General features: G+C 35.7%; 2 protein-coding genes across 10 annotated transcripts in view; one reads left to right on the top strand and one right to left on the bottom strand.

Annotated features, from left to right (window-relative positions):
* Arhgap6 (Rho GTPase activating protein 6) overlaps positions 1–13,714 on the top strand; it is a 484,877-nt gene that overhangs the window by 367,229 nt on the left and 103,934 nt on the right. The window lies entirely within an intron of this gene.
* Amelx (amelogenin X-linked) lies at positions 2,343–13,426 on the bottom strand. 6 transcript variants are annotated; one of them, XM_031371374.1, is made up of 7 exons: positions 13,371–13,426; positions 12,025–12,090; positions 10,134–10,181; positions 8,722–8,766; positions 8,015–8,452; positions 4,232–4,276; positions 2,343–2,455 (listed from the first exon to the last, which is right to left on the bottom strand). In XM_031371374.1, the coding sequence occupies exons 2-7, from the start codon at positions 12,076–12,078 to the stop codon at positions 2,426–2,428; spliced, it is 660 nt and encodes a 219-aa protein (XP_031227234.1). In that variant the 5' UTR covers positions 12,079–12,090; positions 13,371–13,426; the 3' UTR covers positions 2,343–2,425. The 6 variants fall into 6 exon arrangements, with proteins under 6 accessions (XP_031227234.1, XP_031227252.1, XP_031227241.1 ...); XM_031371381.1 differs by lacking the exons at positions 2,343–2,455; positions 4,232–4,276 and adding exons at positions 6,221–6,376; positions 8,863–8,904 and having other exon boundaries at positions 13,371–13,423; XM_031371392.1 differs by lacking the exon at positions 13,371–13,426 and having other exon boundaries at positions 2,382–2,455; positions 8,015–8,380; positions 12,025–12,078.

The raw sequence follows: 13,714 nt of genomic DNA on the forward strand, positions 1-13,714 counted from the left end.
GCATTTAAATTTCAAGTAGAGAGAATATATTAGCCAATTAGTTCTGATTCACTGTCATGCTAGGAACATTTCAATGGTATTTTCATTATGCACAGCTTGGTGCAATTCATAGAATCACTTAAAAGCCTTTGAGTATGTGCTGCACCTGACTGCAGAAGGAAGACTGGAAAGAGACAAGGATATGTTTTCAAAAAGCCATACTTATTTCACACTGTAGTGTTCTCAGAACTAACCAATGAAAGATGATTCCTTTTATTTCCTATGAGAACTGGCTTTGCATTAGTTTACAGTTTATCCACTGAAATCCAGAAAGACAGGGGGCCTATGCATAACTCAAGATACTCCTGAAAATGAAATTAATACCCTTTCTACTTGCCTCCATGTACCATGTATCAGGAGAGCATCCACCCTTGTGCATGAGCCCTCTCATCCACGAGTGGAGACCTTTCCCAAGATCTGTTGCAAATACTTCTATATCAAACAAATACCATAGTTTCCCCATTCAATGATAAGCTTCTTGGGGTACACATAGGAAAATACTAAGAAATTGTTCACATGGTGAATTTATACCATACCCTAGGGTGGGGAATGGAGAGTGAGGTTGGCACTGGGGGTAGACAAGAACAGCATCTGGAAGATCAGATGTGATGGAGATCATGCAAGGTCACAGTGAATAAGGAAAATGTTTTAGGTGGCAATATGTCAGGAATTGCAGATTGATAAATACTAAACACGTTCCACATTGGAACCTTTGGCATAGAAAACGTTTATGATACAAAACTGTGGAGTCAGTTCTACTTCGAACTCTGTAACATTCTCTTTGAGAGGTACACAAGATCCCTTTTGCAAATATAAAAACTGTATATGGGGTATGGGGAGATGGCTCATTTGGTAAAGATTTTTCCAGGCAGCATTAGACTTTGAGTTAAGATACCCAACACCCACGTAAAAAGGGCATGATATTGTGTATCTGGAATCTCTAGCCCTAGAGAGGTGGATCACTGAAAATTTCTGGCCTGTTAGTCTTTAAGAATAGGTGAGCTTCCAGTTTACTCAGGGACCTTGTCTCAAAAACTTAATAGTGATAATGTAGAGAGCAGTAGATGAAGATGTCAGCTTCTGGGCTGCAGATGCACAAATATACACACATTACACATACACACATTTGTATAAGTGTGCACATATTTGAACATGCACATACACATGCCCCCCCACACACACCTACAAATAATTGCATCCAGAAGGGATTGAATTTAGTAGCCATTATAGCTGTTAGCTTTCTGGTTTTATGAGACTCCTCTAATAAGAGATGGGGTGTGCTGCTGACTCTTTTGCCTGCTCTTAGGATTCTTTTCCTCTATTGGGTTGCCTTGTCTAGCCTCAATATAAGGGCTTTCACCTTGTCTTATTATATCTTATTTTGTCACTTTTAGTTGTTGTCTCTTGAAGGCCTACTCTTTCCTAAAGGGAAACAGAGGGGAAGTAGATCTGGGAGAGAGGTAATGTTACATGAGCTAGAAGTAAAGTGAGGGAAACTGTGGTTAGGGTGTATTGTATGAGAGAAGAATCTATTCCCTTCACCCTAAGAAAAGAGTCAAAGAAAGATGTCAGTACATTTTATAGGTGAAGAAATTGAGAGAAACAGAGACAAGAAATTTGTCCAACTTTCCACAGCTACGGTCATAATTATGAACCAGAAACTCTGCTTGTAAAGTCACTACAGTAGAAACTGTGTTTGAATTTGGGTGGACACCTAAATAACCCCAGTGTACTCACATTCCACACCCAAATACAGGATTATGGATGTTTTATGGCATTGAAGTAATTTGATATTATTTGAGGTATTTTTAACTCAAAAGAAAAAGATACATACTTAACCCCACAGAGTTTTCTTCCCTTTCTCCCTCTCTATTCTTTCCCTCTTTCTTTTTACTTTCCCATTAAAGGACAGGGATGTTTGTAGGAGTGCTTTACTGATTTTGGTTATGTAAATAAAGAAGGTGGATGTTATTTACCTTTCACCCTTTCTCTCCCACAAGCCTCAATTATTATTTGTCTTTTGTAAGTGTCAGGTGTTTTACATGAATCTCCTGTGGTCTCTTCACAGCAAGCATTTCTGAATAACTAAGTTTCAGCCAATAACCCCTACTGATAAGTCTATAGAACTTTCTTTCTTTATTTTTTCTCTCTTTCTTTCTTCCTCTCTTTCTTCCTCTCTTTCTTTCTTTCTTTCTTTCTTTCTTTCTTTCTTTCTTTCTTTCTTTCTTTTTTGAGTGGAAATGGGTTAGAAACCAAAGGAACCAAAGGAAAACCTCCAAGTAACAAGAAGTTCACAACAAATGTAAGCCGATGAGAATTTTATTAAGGCAATATCGAATACTACTACATGCCATCATGTTCTTTAAGGATAGGAGAGTGGTTGGAATCATTTTTCTGTTGTGCTTTCCATGTTAAGCTGTTAAGAGAAGTAGAACATCATATTACTTTTACAGCCAACACAATTATTCAATATTTCACATACTTTCTAAAGTATTGGTATCTTCATTCAAACTTTTTTTCCTACTATTTTGTACTACTGAGAGTCAAACATCAGGTTTATGGTGAAAGTCTGTAGATACATTTTGTATGGAGTTACAAAAGTAGGTATAAACATGTTTCGTGGGAAAAAATGAGCAACTTGATTTATTTCCTGAAATTTTATTAGATAAACTGTAATATGTTCTGTTAGTAATAGCTAATGTCACCCCTATATATGCTTTAAGTGGTTGGAATGAGGAAAAGACATTTAAAATTTCATGTTTCTCAAATGTTCCCTATTTCCACACGTGCTTTTTTTCTATAGGTGAACCTAATGGGCATGTATATGTGCAAATATGTGTGTGCTCTAATAATGCTGTAATTTTTGAACCATGAAACAAAAAAGAATGCAAATTTTTCTAGCAGTTACAGTCAATAAGTCTCTGTCAGAATTGAGTAAAAAAAAAAATGTGTTGGTTTCAGGTTTTTTCATCAGCTTAAATTTTTACCTCTTGCCAGTGAAGCTGCAGATCAAGCTCAGACGTAACCTAGCTCCAGTCCAGCTGTGGCTGGTTCAAGGTCTGACACACCATTCATTTGGTGCTAAACAGTTCTATTACAAGCAGGGAAATGAATTTATTTCAATTCCAGATCTGCCTGTTTTGGAAGGGAATTAGAGGAGAAACCATCATAGTATATATGGTTTGACAAAAGAAAGAAAAAGAATACTCTACTTCTGAGGAAAATCCTCTTTCACGATAATGATTGCTGACATGCTTAGGAGAGAACTTCTTATGGAGAACTGAAAAATTTCACATTTAACCAGTCAATCTTTTTGTGTCATCTTTGGTTTCAAATCTTGGAATTAATAAATATGTATTGTCTGCCTCAGAAAGTAGTGTATAGAGGGACAGTGATAAAAGTCTCAGTTCTATTAGCAGTGTTATCCAATATGATAGTCATTTGCCTAGTGTGGATCCTGAACACTTAGAACATATCAACTATAGCTAAAAACCTTAAGTTTTACATTTTATTACTTTTTAGTTCACTTAAATATAAATGCCCACACATGAGTAATGTGTTGGACATCAATGATATAAAATCTAATTACCACTTAGTATGTAGCTCTGGTTTAAACATTCTGTTACATTGTGATCCTACAATTTGTTTATAGTAGTATGGCAAAAGTTACTGTCTTTGATAAATGATAGTTATTTTCAGATTTTTAAAAAAATATATATCCTCAATATTTCTATTATGATGAATATTTATAGAAATATCAGTTGAAATTATATTATTAGGTTATATCTTCCATTTTATTTTCTAATATGTGAACTATGCATATTTCTATCAATTAAAATCATTTATAGAAGTTGAACTCTTCATTATGGTACAAACCCATACAAAAACATACAAAGAGGCCCAACAGTAAAGTTTGGGAGGTTCATGTGAGCAATGGTTTAGGCATTTATTGAAGTTGGATGTTCATTAATATCAAAAGTTATTGTAAACCCTCAAGTTTTGCAGGTCTACCACATAGATATTATAATATGCCAGTGAATTCTATGGCCTTTGAAACCATTTCACTTCCAACAGAATATAAGCAGTGTTAGCTTTAAGTGTATACATTGGAATAGACATATTTGAATTAATAAGGAGATTTGAAATGCATGCTTGTTAATTTAAAGTAATAAAAAGCAAATTGTCTACATACCGGATGCCTTGTCATGCCCTGGTGCCACTTCATAGGAGAAAACGCCTTAAGAGAAAGAGACATTAGAATGCAGTTGATTTCGTTTTGTCTCATATGAACTAAATACTAAACTCACTAATGCAGTATGAAATATATACTCACTAATGCAGTCCTGTCAGTATTGATAGCCTGAGAATCTGAGTTCTACAAAAGAAAGCAGCTAAATACAAGTCCAAGGCTCCTATGTCAAGTATTATTTTACTAATAATCCAGCACATTCCATAAGTTGTCCATGATCTGAGGCAAGTACAAATACCCTCATCTTTTAGAGAGAGTCATGAAGAGTTAGAGTCAAATTATGCAACAGGGCTACAAAAATGGGAGTTCTGTTTAAGTTCCACAGATCATGCTTCTCACTGAAATAGGAAAGCATGGAGCTGTAAGTGGTCCCAGGGATGGGGAATTTCAGGACACAAGGATTCCACCAAGATCCCCAGTAAGTTTTAGTTTTCTACTTCCAACTTTTGATCACAAGACAGCAGACACAGCTCCATGAATCACAACTTCAAACAAATGATCAAAAGAACATCAGTTTTTCTCTAGAGTGTATCCATACATCCTTTAAGAAAGAGGAACACTAATCCCTAAGATTTTTCTTTCCCAGGAAACTTGTCCTTTGTCCTCCTTCTATATTCATGGTCCACCACAACCTATCCCTCAACTAATAACATAAAAGAAGTATGGAAACTGATGTCATAGTTAGTGTGGATGAATGGACCTCTACTCTCTGGGTAGTAGAGAGGACACATCTCTATCCCAAGTAAGTGAAAGGCCACATGCTGGGATCATGAGGAATGAGTTGTGAGCAAGCTAATGAACAGCTAATAGTGACTGCTGTGTGCCATAGAATTTTGACTTTACTTATGCCATACGATTAATGCCATTTGAACATCCTTTTCTATTGATGGCTAGGTTTATTGCATCCCTTTAGTGGATTTTGGAACCCTAAGGATAGGAAATTACTGTTTTCACTATCACATACAGTAGTACCTAGTCTAGTGAGTGCTTAAGCAATATTTTCTCAGTTGATTAGAAGTGGCCTATGCTAATTGATTAAATGCTTTCTTACCTTTCTTACTGCATTTTAGTTCTTTAAAATCAACTCATTTGTTTGCATATTGATATCTTCTCAGAGAAAGCTATGTTTATTCATTCCAGAAAATGATTAAGAGGGACCTTAATCATCAAGGTACTGGAATAAAGTTACTGTGGGTGCTGTGTAACATAAATCCTGCAAAGACTGTTTACAATTTTGTGTGGGTGTAAGAGGAAAAATGATTCAAATATAAATATGAGTGGGAAAGAAAACTTGTTTTGAGTCCATTTTATGCATCTGTTAGCGTTTTGAAGACCATGCGGTAGACTTCATCAGCTTAAAGATTATGAAGTGAAAAAAATGACTTGTGTATAAAATCACTGCAATTCTCTGTCTGAGGCTCCATTATTAATTTTCTTAGGAAAAATAGTTATTTTAATAATTTCAATTTCAGTGAATTACCATATATATCACATAATTTCACTCAAAATATTTTTCTGTAGAATGAGATCAAAAGACCAGATTTTGATTACTGATGTGGTATGAAGAATAAAGCTAAAGTTCCAAGTCTTAATTTGATTTATAATATAAACATTCCTTAAAGTTTATCTTTTTCAATGTAAAGAATATGTCTTCTAAACTTGCCTTTATTTGGTTCAGGTTCAGTGACTATCCATGCTGAACTATTTCTTTTAACTTTCTCTGCTATTGTTAATGATGTACAAATTCCTATTTTAAGAAAATATTAGAGATAATATAAAGGTTCCCTAAGAAGACATAGAGTCATGATTTGCCTGCTAAATGGTCAATTTGTAGGAGCAAATGACCAGTCCCTATATTCTTCACAAATATTCACTTATAAGTTCTCTCAAGTGATAGGAAAATTTAAATTTAATTCAACACAAAGACATGAATGATTTTTAAAACATTTTATTATCTGCTAATGATACTTATTTTTAGTTACAGAATTTACTAAGTGATTGTAGGCACAAATCATTGTGTTCTTGAGTTATTCCTAAAAACAACCAAAGTATCCACTTCGGTTCTCTCATTTTCTGAATTTTTTAATCCTGAAAAAATATAGCAAAAGGAACAATTAACATAATTTACAAACATTCCTAGTGAATACCATTTACAATAATAAGTTATGGCTTCAGTTTTTTTCAAAACAATGTACAACCATTGACTTTGATTCGGTAATTTCTGAATTTTCTTGTTTTGTCACTAAATAGAAGTTACCTATGTTGAAAACACTAGGGCATATTTAATAATATATTAGTAGCTGCCACCTTGCATCAAGTGTTGCCTGCTATAATGTCATTATTTTATTTTCTGTAAGGCAACTCTAGGCAATCATATTTTAAACAGGAAGATACTGAGTTTAAAATGATCAAACTACCTACCCAAAGTTACCTTTCCACAAATATGTTTGGCAATATAAAACCCATGATCAAATCTACAGTGTTAATCATAAGTAAAGACACAAATAAACCCACTTTGCATGCAAACAGAGAGCATGTACCTTAGCCTAGGATAATCAGTACTAGCTACCAAGTTATTCAATTCCTGTCAATTCTCAAAAGTTTTGCCTTATTTCCATAAACAGGCTTACAATTGTGAAGACATTCATGACTATATATAAAGGAAATGGTGGCATTAATTCTTAGTGTTAGAAGTTATCTGTTTTTTTTCCTTTCTTCATCTTAAAATGGGAAAACACCCTCAAAATGGAAGTAATTTGGTACCATTTCTTTCTTTCTTTCTTTCTTTCTTTCTTTCTTTCTTTCTTTCTTTCTTTCTTTCTTTCTTCCTTCCTTTCTTTCTTTCTTTTTTTGAGGGAAAACCTAGGGCTAGAATCTATATGTCCTGGCTCCCAAGCTAGGACATGCCTACCTCACTTCTTTTTGGTTCTGAGTAGCAAATCATTAATAGCTTCCAAAAATTGGAATCACATTTGGGTTCACGTGCATAGTATAATCAAATTATTTCATATATGTTACTCATGTGTTTGTGCATAAGGATCATTTTATTAACAATTTTCACTTGTTTAGTAAGAGCTTTCTGTAACATACGAATATTTAATGCTAAATTCTGAGAAACTCTTGTCAAATGCTTAGTCTATGGAGTCCTAGTACTGAAGAGGAACCTACCAGCATTGCTTATAGTCACTCTCAAGTTGAATGATCACTTTAGACAGGCAATCTCCCTTTATGTCTTGAAAGATAGTTTCCATCTACCTCTTTCAGCTTGTTTAAGTATCTGTCCTCCTTGCTCTCAAAAAACTAATCCTTTTACATTCCTCCAGCAGTTTTAGCCTATTCAACTAATCAAGCCTCTGATGTGTATGTGTGTGTGTGTGTGTGTGTGTGTGTGTGTGTGTAAAATGATATTCACTTGTTCTGTTGCTCTTAAAATGGGTGCATTTCAGTAATATACATATATATATATTATATATATATATATGTAAGAATTCTATAATTAGAATTTAAATATACCATAAGAAGCATGGTGTTAATTATGAAGCCATATCAACAAATTCATTTGTAAAAACAAAACAGATATAATGTATGCTTGGACTAAGAAAAGCAAAGACCTATGGTTTCTGCAGCTCTGGGCTCTGATTCATTTTGAAACTTAGAACTCTGGGGCTAATTCTGTTAAGCCACTTTCCAAGGATTTGTCTTTTGCTGGTTTCAAGGTATACTCACCACTTCTTCCCGCTTGGTCTTGTCTGTCGCTGGCCAAGCTTCCAGAGGCAGCTCAGGAAGAATGGGGGACAGGGGCTGCATGGAGAACAGTGGAGGCAGAGGTGGCTGTGGTGCCAGGGGCTGCATGGGATGCAGAGGTGACTGGGGCTGCATGGGCTGATGAGACTGGGGTGGAATGGCCTGGGGCTGGAAGGGCTGCTGGAAGGGCTGCTGGGCGGATGGAGGGATGTTTGGCTGATGGTGTTGGGTTGGAGTCATGGAGTGGTGGCCAGGAACTGGCATCATTGGTTGCTGGGGGGCCACGGGCTGTTGAGCTGGCACCACTGGGAGGTGGTGATGAGGCTGAAGGGTGTGACTCGGGGGATGCTGTTGAGACAGCACAGGGATGATTTGGTGGTGCAGCCATCCACCCATGGGTTCGTAACCATAGGAAGGATACTGGTGAAAAACAAAGAGTCAGGTTTACCATTGGCTCAGTTGATTTCTAACTGGAGAAGTAGCAGTAGTGTTTGTTATTATGACCTTATGAATATTTTAGTCATTTTTTCCTTTGCACGAATTTCTAACAGTGTACACAGATATGACCTTTTACAAACTAAAATTCCCATTAGTGTTTGAAGGTGGAGTAGATAAGATATTTCAGTTAAAAAGGGACTTAAATACATGCCTATTATCTTAAGGGAAGGAAGAACAAAATGTTTACATACCGGCTGCCTTATCATGCTCTGGTACCACTTCAAAGGGGTAAGCACCTTAAGAGAAAGAGATATTAGAATGCATTTGATTCAGTTTAATTACATATGAACTAAATACTAAACTCACTAATGCAGTATGAAATATAGACTCACTAATGCAGTCCTGTCAGTATTGATAGCCTGAGAATGTGACTTCTACAAAAGAAAGAAGAAGGTAAACATTTGTAGGATGCTTTCTATGTGTCAGGCACTGTGTTATATTCATCCCATACACTTTTCATGCTTTTTCGCATGATTGGAGGCAGGTATCACCCTCACTTTTATAGGTAATGTTATGAAAACTCAGGTAGGTTCATTCACTCAGCTGAAGTTACAAAAGCAGTAATTCAATTTAATCCTCTTCATTGCAAGAGCAAAACAATTGAAAACTTATAATAATGTGATATAATAATCATTACGTTTTTATTTGATATCACAATGGAAAAAATGAGGTATAACATTGTCTTTCATCCTTCAGACATAGATTTCTTGGTCAAATATATCAATCAACCTTTTTAGACAAAATACTAAAATTTGCCTCAGATTCTTATAACATTTTTTTTCTGCATACATGAGTTAACAGACCTAGGATATTTTTATCCCATGAGATCAGTAAAGAGTTTCATTCCTTCTGGGCAGTATAGTCTTATTAATTAGTCTCAGATAGCTCTTTCATATAGTACAACATTTAACTAATACAACAAAAAGCTATTAACCTCACTCAAGTTATGAGTGACCCAGCACTTTTTATGCTCTTCTGGATGATATTTTTTGGGAAATGTAGTTATCATTGTTTCCCTTCTTTAGGTGAGGAAGTGAAATGTCCAGAAGGGGAAAATTGATTTTCCCAGGGTCATATAGTTTGTAGGCAGTTTAGGAAAACTCCAAACCCTGTTTCTAGAACACTTCTGCTTTCCATCACTCTGTAGAGACTCTTGTAAAACACTTTGCACTGATCACTTAACATAGTCAATGAGAAACACACACAGTGTGTGGATATCTTTGAATCAGCAGTTTTTTTTTCCAGCTAGAAAAGATTTTAACATCTTACTTACTCCTTGAATTTTATAGGCTGGCATAGAACAAGACTGTTGAAGTTGAGTTCAGTCTCTGCCCTATCATGGAGCCTTCCTGAGGGGTAGTTCATGGTGGATACATTTATAACTAGGTTTAAAAGTAGAGGCTGGGTCAGAGTGACCAGGTAGGAAGGTGCTGAGAAATGCAGGTTTGAGGACATCAGTCAGGGCTTAAAGCTGCTGGTGGGAACTGAAAAAGTGTGACCATTTGAGAAACATCTTGAATGAAGACTCAATACACCACTCTTTACAGAACTCAGGGAATCTTTAACTCAAACAATAGTCAAAATTAGTAAATAGAAAAATTACCTCATAGCTTAAGTTGATATAACCAGGGCTCCCAGGATGAGGTGGTAGCTTTTTTAGAAAGAGGAGAAGGCAAAGTGAAAGAGAAAGGGAGGGAAAAAAGGAAGAGAAAGAGTTTAAGTCAATATGCAATTGTTCATATTAAGGTGTCTAATGCTATTTTTAAGTATACATATATATATTACAGAATGTATTTGAAGTCTACTTTTATTCTGAGCACTGAGTATATATGCTTTGAAGGAGGAACCTTCTCATTTTAAAGAGTCTCTGAATAACTAAACAACTTTCCCAGGGGCCATATTCTTCTACTGGGAGACCTAGATGCAGAAAGCAGCATACATTTCTCCTCCAGAGATCAATGGACTCCTCCCTGTTGTGCCCACCCCTTTACTTGTTGATCAAACTCCCTCTGTGTTAAGAAAAAAGGTCTGCTTCTGTGGCACAACTTAAAAAGAACAATAATAAAAAAAAAAAAGAACAATAAGCCAGGAATTGTTTCACAGAGTGTTCCTTTATAGATCAGCTGGTTAAATGTTCAAGAATCAAAGGGATTCCTAGTAATTAACATGCAAAATAAATAAATAACACACAAACTCCATTGTTCAATGTGAGAACAAGATGAGACTAATAGAATATAAATATTCTAAATCCATCCCCTGGACAATAAAATAATTGATTTATTGAACTTCAAGGCCAACCCTTTTCATTATTGTCAATGATTTATGGCAGAAATTTGGAAGTTCCAAATAAAAAGGAACCTCAAAAATTTTCTAAACCAGCACTCTCTGTGCTTCCAAAAGTAGGGGCCTGAAGTGCCTGCTTTATGGAGTTTCTGATGCCCTCACCTGGTGATGGGGCCAGGAGACAAAAAGCTAAGAGCATAAAGCTGAAAACCTCCCTCAGACACTAAGCTGCTTAAGGGTCAATTCAACTTTACTCTTTCAAAGTGCTCATGTTTTGCAAACGGATTTATTCACGCTCATCTGAATGTAAATTAACATCAGTTGGGTAGCTGTTTTCCCTAAACTGTATTGATATAAGTTCTCTGAGAGTTGTGTATTGAAAGGGTTGAGTTTGTAAATGTTAGAGCACCTTGGAGGACTAGGATTTCAGAAATGCAGAACAAAAAATCTTGGTTGTGTGTGAGAGAGAAGAGTGGCTGATATACAAGCTTATTGGTATACAGGAGTAGTATTAACTGTTCTTTATACCACTGAAAATTATTGCTGTCTTGTGATCTAAGTCATCTGCCATTATGTACTTGTGTCTAGAGAGTGGAAAAGACTTCCTGGTCTTTGGTACAAATCAATGTGTATTTGGTATAGGCAGGCAGCATTTCAGTACCTTGCTAATGCCAAATCCTACATAAGGAATAACCAGATCCAACAAAGGGAGAGGGATTCAGTGAAGTGGTAGCAGAATAGAATTTTTAATGTAGAAATATAACCCCCTTAAGACTAACAGCAGTGGCATCTGAAGGGCAAGAAGAAATTTTGGAGCTTCTGAGGAATTAAGCCTTAGAGATTTTTGGCTGCTATATTTGCCTGAAGCAAGTAAACACTCTCTTGAAGCCTTTCAAGGATCCCTTCAAATAGATAACTACTGATAGAGATGGGTAGTGTTGTTTACAAGCTAATTGTTATAGGAGAGTCTCCTGGGGGTCAAATGCTTGTTAAAATCTTGAGTGCTTGGCACCACTTCAGCTGTACTGAATCACAATCTAAGATGGAGACATTCATGATTTTCTCTTTAACAAACTCCAAAAGGGTTTCTCCAACACTTAGATACTTGGGGATCTCAGATCTTGTACTGTATTACACAGTGAAAATTACCAACCACGGGAGCAGATTTCTATTTAATTGGATACAATTAGTAAATGGGGTGTTTTACTCACGGGCATAGCAAAAGCTGCTCCCAGGAGGCAGGCAAACAAAATCCAGGTCCCCATTTCTTGATGGTTCTGAAATGTAAATCAATACCAGCCATTTAAAAAATTAAAAAACATGAATATAATGTTTCATACATGTATATAATTCACATTAATGTCTTGCTAATCAAAAAGAAGGTGGGGTCCTTATTGGTAAAGTGACATTCATATGGGATCTCCAGTTGTCAACCTGTATCATTGCTTCTGGAGTCCTAATAGTGCAATGTGTTTATTTTTTTAAAAACTAAACTGAAGGTTAACGAGTTAGAGGACCAAAAATTATCTACAATAATGATGCTGCAAACCATTTTCTGTACTTATACAGCTCATAGATTCCTAGAAGCTAGATGGAATCAATAAATCATGATTAAAAGAATAGGGTTGAGTAAAAAAGTTGAAGAGATAATCAAATGAACATGATTTTATACTTTTGTAACAAGAAGAGATAGAAATGTTGGGTTTTTTGGGGGGGAGGAGCACAGCCCACTTGAGCATTGCTATTGTTAAATACATAGAGTATTTGAGAAAAATATGAATAATTTTCCAGGATGGTTTAATGGCAGAGTGGGTTTAGGTCCACTTGTAGAATTTTAGACAAGAATCTCTCATAAGGCCTTTAAACTCCAGGTTTGAAGCAAAAGACATGCTTAAACCTAAGGAGAAAACAGTGCTACATTTCTAAGTTTCTTTAAGGGTTGTGGAATGATTTTTGCCTAAAGAGTTCTGTCTTAAGCCAGTAGCATCCTCTTCTTGCTTGTCAACTGTACTGTAATTTTTCTACATATTAAGGCCCTTGAAACATGAAGCAAGAACTGGCTATCCTAAAATATGCATATTGGTTTTTTGACACCATTTTGAAGGTATATTTAGGATATGAATGTAAAATGTATTGGTTTTGGCTGTGAAAAGTACATTGAGGATTTCTAACTTCTAAACTGTTTTCCCCCAAAGGTTGAGTTAATAAGAAAATAACAAAATTTTGTAAAGAAGTAACCCTCAGCCTGTTAAAACAGCACTTAATTAAAAAGCAAATACACATTTTTTTGTGTGAAATCTGGCTCCCAAAAGGCTTTGGAATGCTTGACCTAAGATTTATAGAAGTACATACAAACACATTACTGTACTATAAATTTAAAATTTAATTTCAATGATTTGAGTCTATAATTTAATTATAGAAAAACTGAAGAAGTACACATGGTGTGGATGGCACAGAGTATTAGAAATGTGCAATCCATTCACACTTTTGAAACATTAAATTCAGAGAAAGAAATGACCACAGTAACGATGGTAAATTATGAATGAAATCCACATACCTTTGAGTGTATGCTCAGCGACTTTCTGTCTGAAGCTCAGGGATGCTTGATCCGATGGTTTCTTCCAACTCTGTGCCCCAATTTATACCATGCAGGGCACTTAGAACAGCCAATCAGGTCTCTGAACGAAAAATGTGTTGAGTCTAAAGAAAAATCCCTGTATCATGATTTTTTTAGATGTCGTGAGCACTGTTAAGAGTGCATGTTGTGATTAGTGCATATAGTCGTTCATTACAGGCAATAATAGGTTTGGGAGGCTGTCTTCAAGTCAGCAAATTAGTTGGCTGCACATGCTGATATATTTGAATACATTTTTAAGAAAGTGTTATGCCATTGTCTATCTC

Source organism: Mastomys coucha, chromosome X, assembly GCF_008632895.1.
Source record: "Mastomys coucha isolate ucsf_1 chromosome X, UCSF_Mcou_1, whole genome shotgun sequence".
NCBI classification, from domain to species: Eukaryota; Metazoa; Chordata; class Mammalia; order Rodentia; family Muridae; genus Mastomys; species Mastomys coucha.

What these genes read in the sequence shown, in the direction of transcription:
- Amelx (XM_031371374.1), bottom strand. Translation starts at nt 12,078, where the DNA reads ATGGGGACCTGGATTTTGTTTGCCTGCCTCCTGGGAGCAGCTTTTGCT. An exon ending in AGAGCATGATAAGGCAGCCG is followed by an intron (nt 8,453 to 8,721) that starts GTATGTAAACAT and finishes GTTTTTCACCAG; the next exon opens with TATCCTTCCTATGGTTACGA. An exon ending in AGACCAAGCGGGAAGAAGTG is followed by an intron (nt 4,277 to 8,014) that starts GTGAGTATACCT and finishes CTTTCTCTTAAG; the next exon opens with GCGTTTTCTCCTATGAAGTG.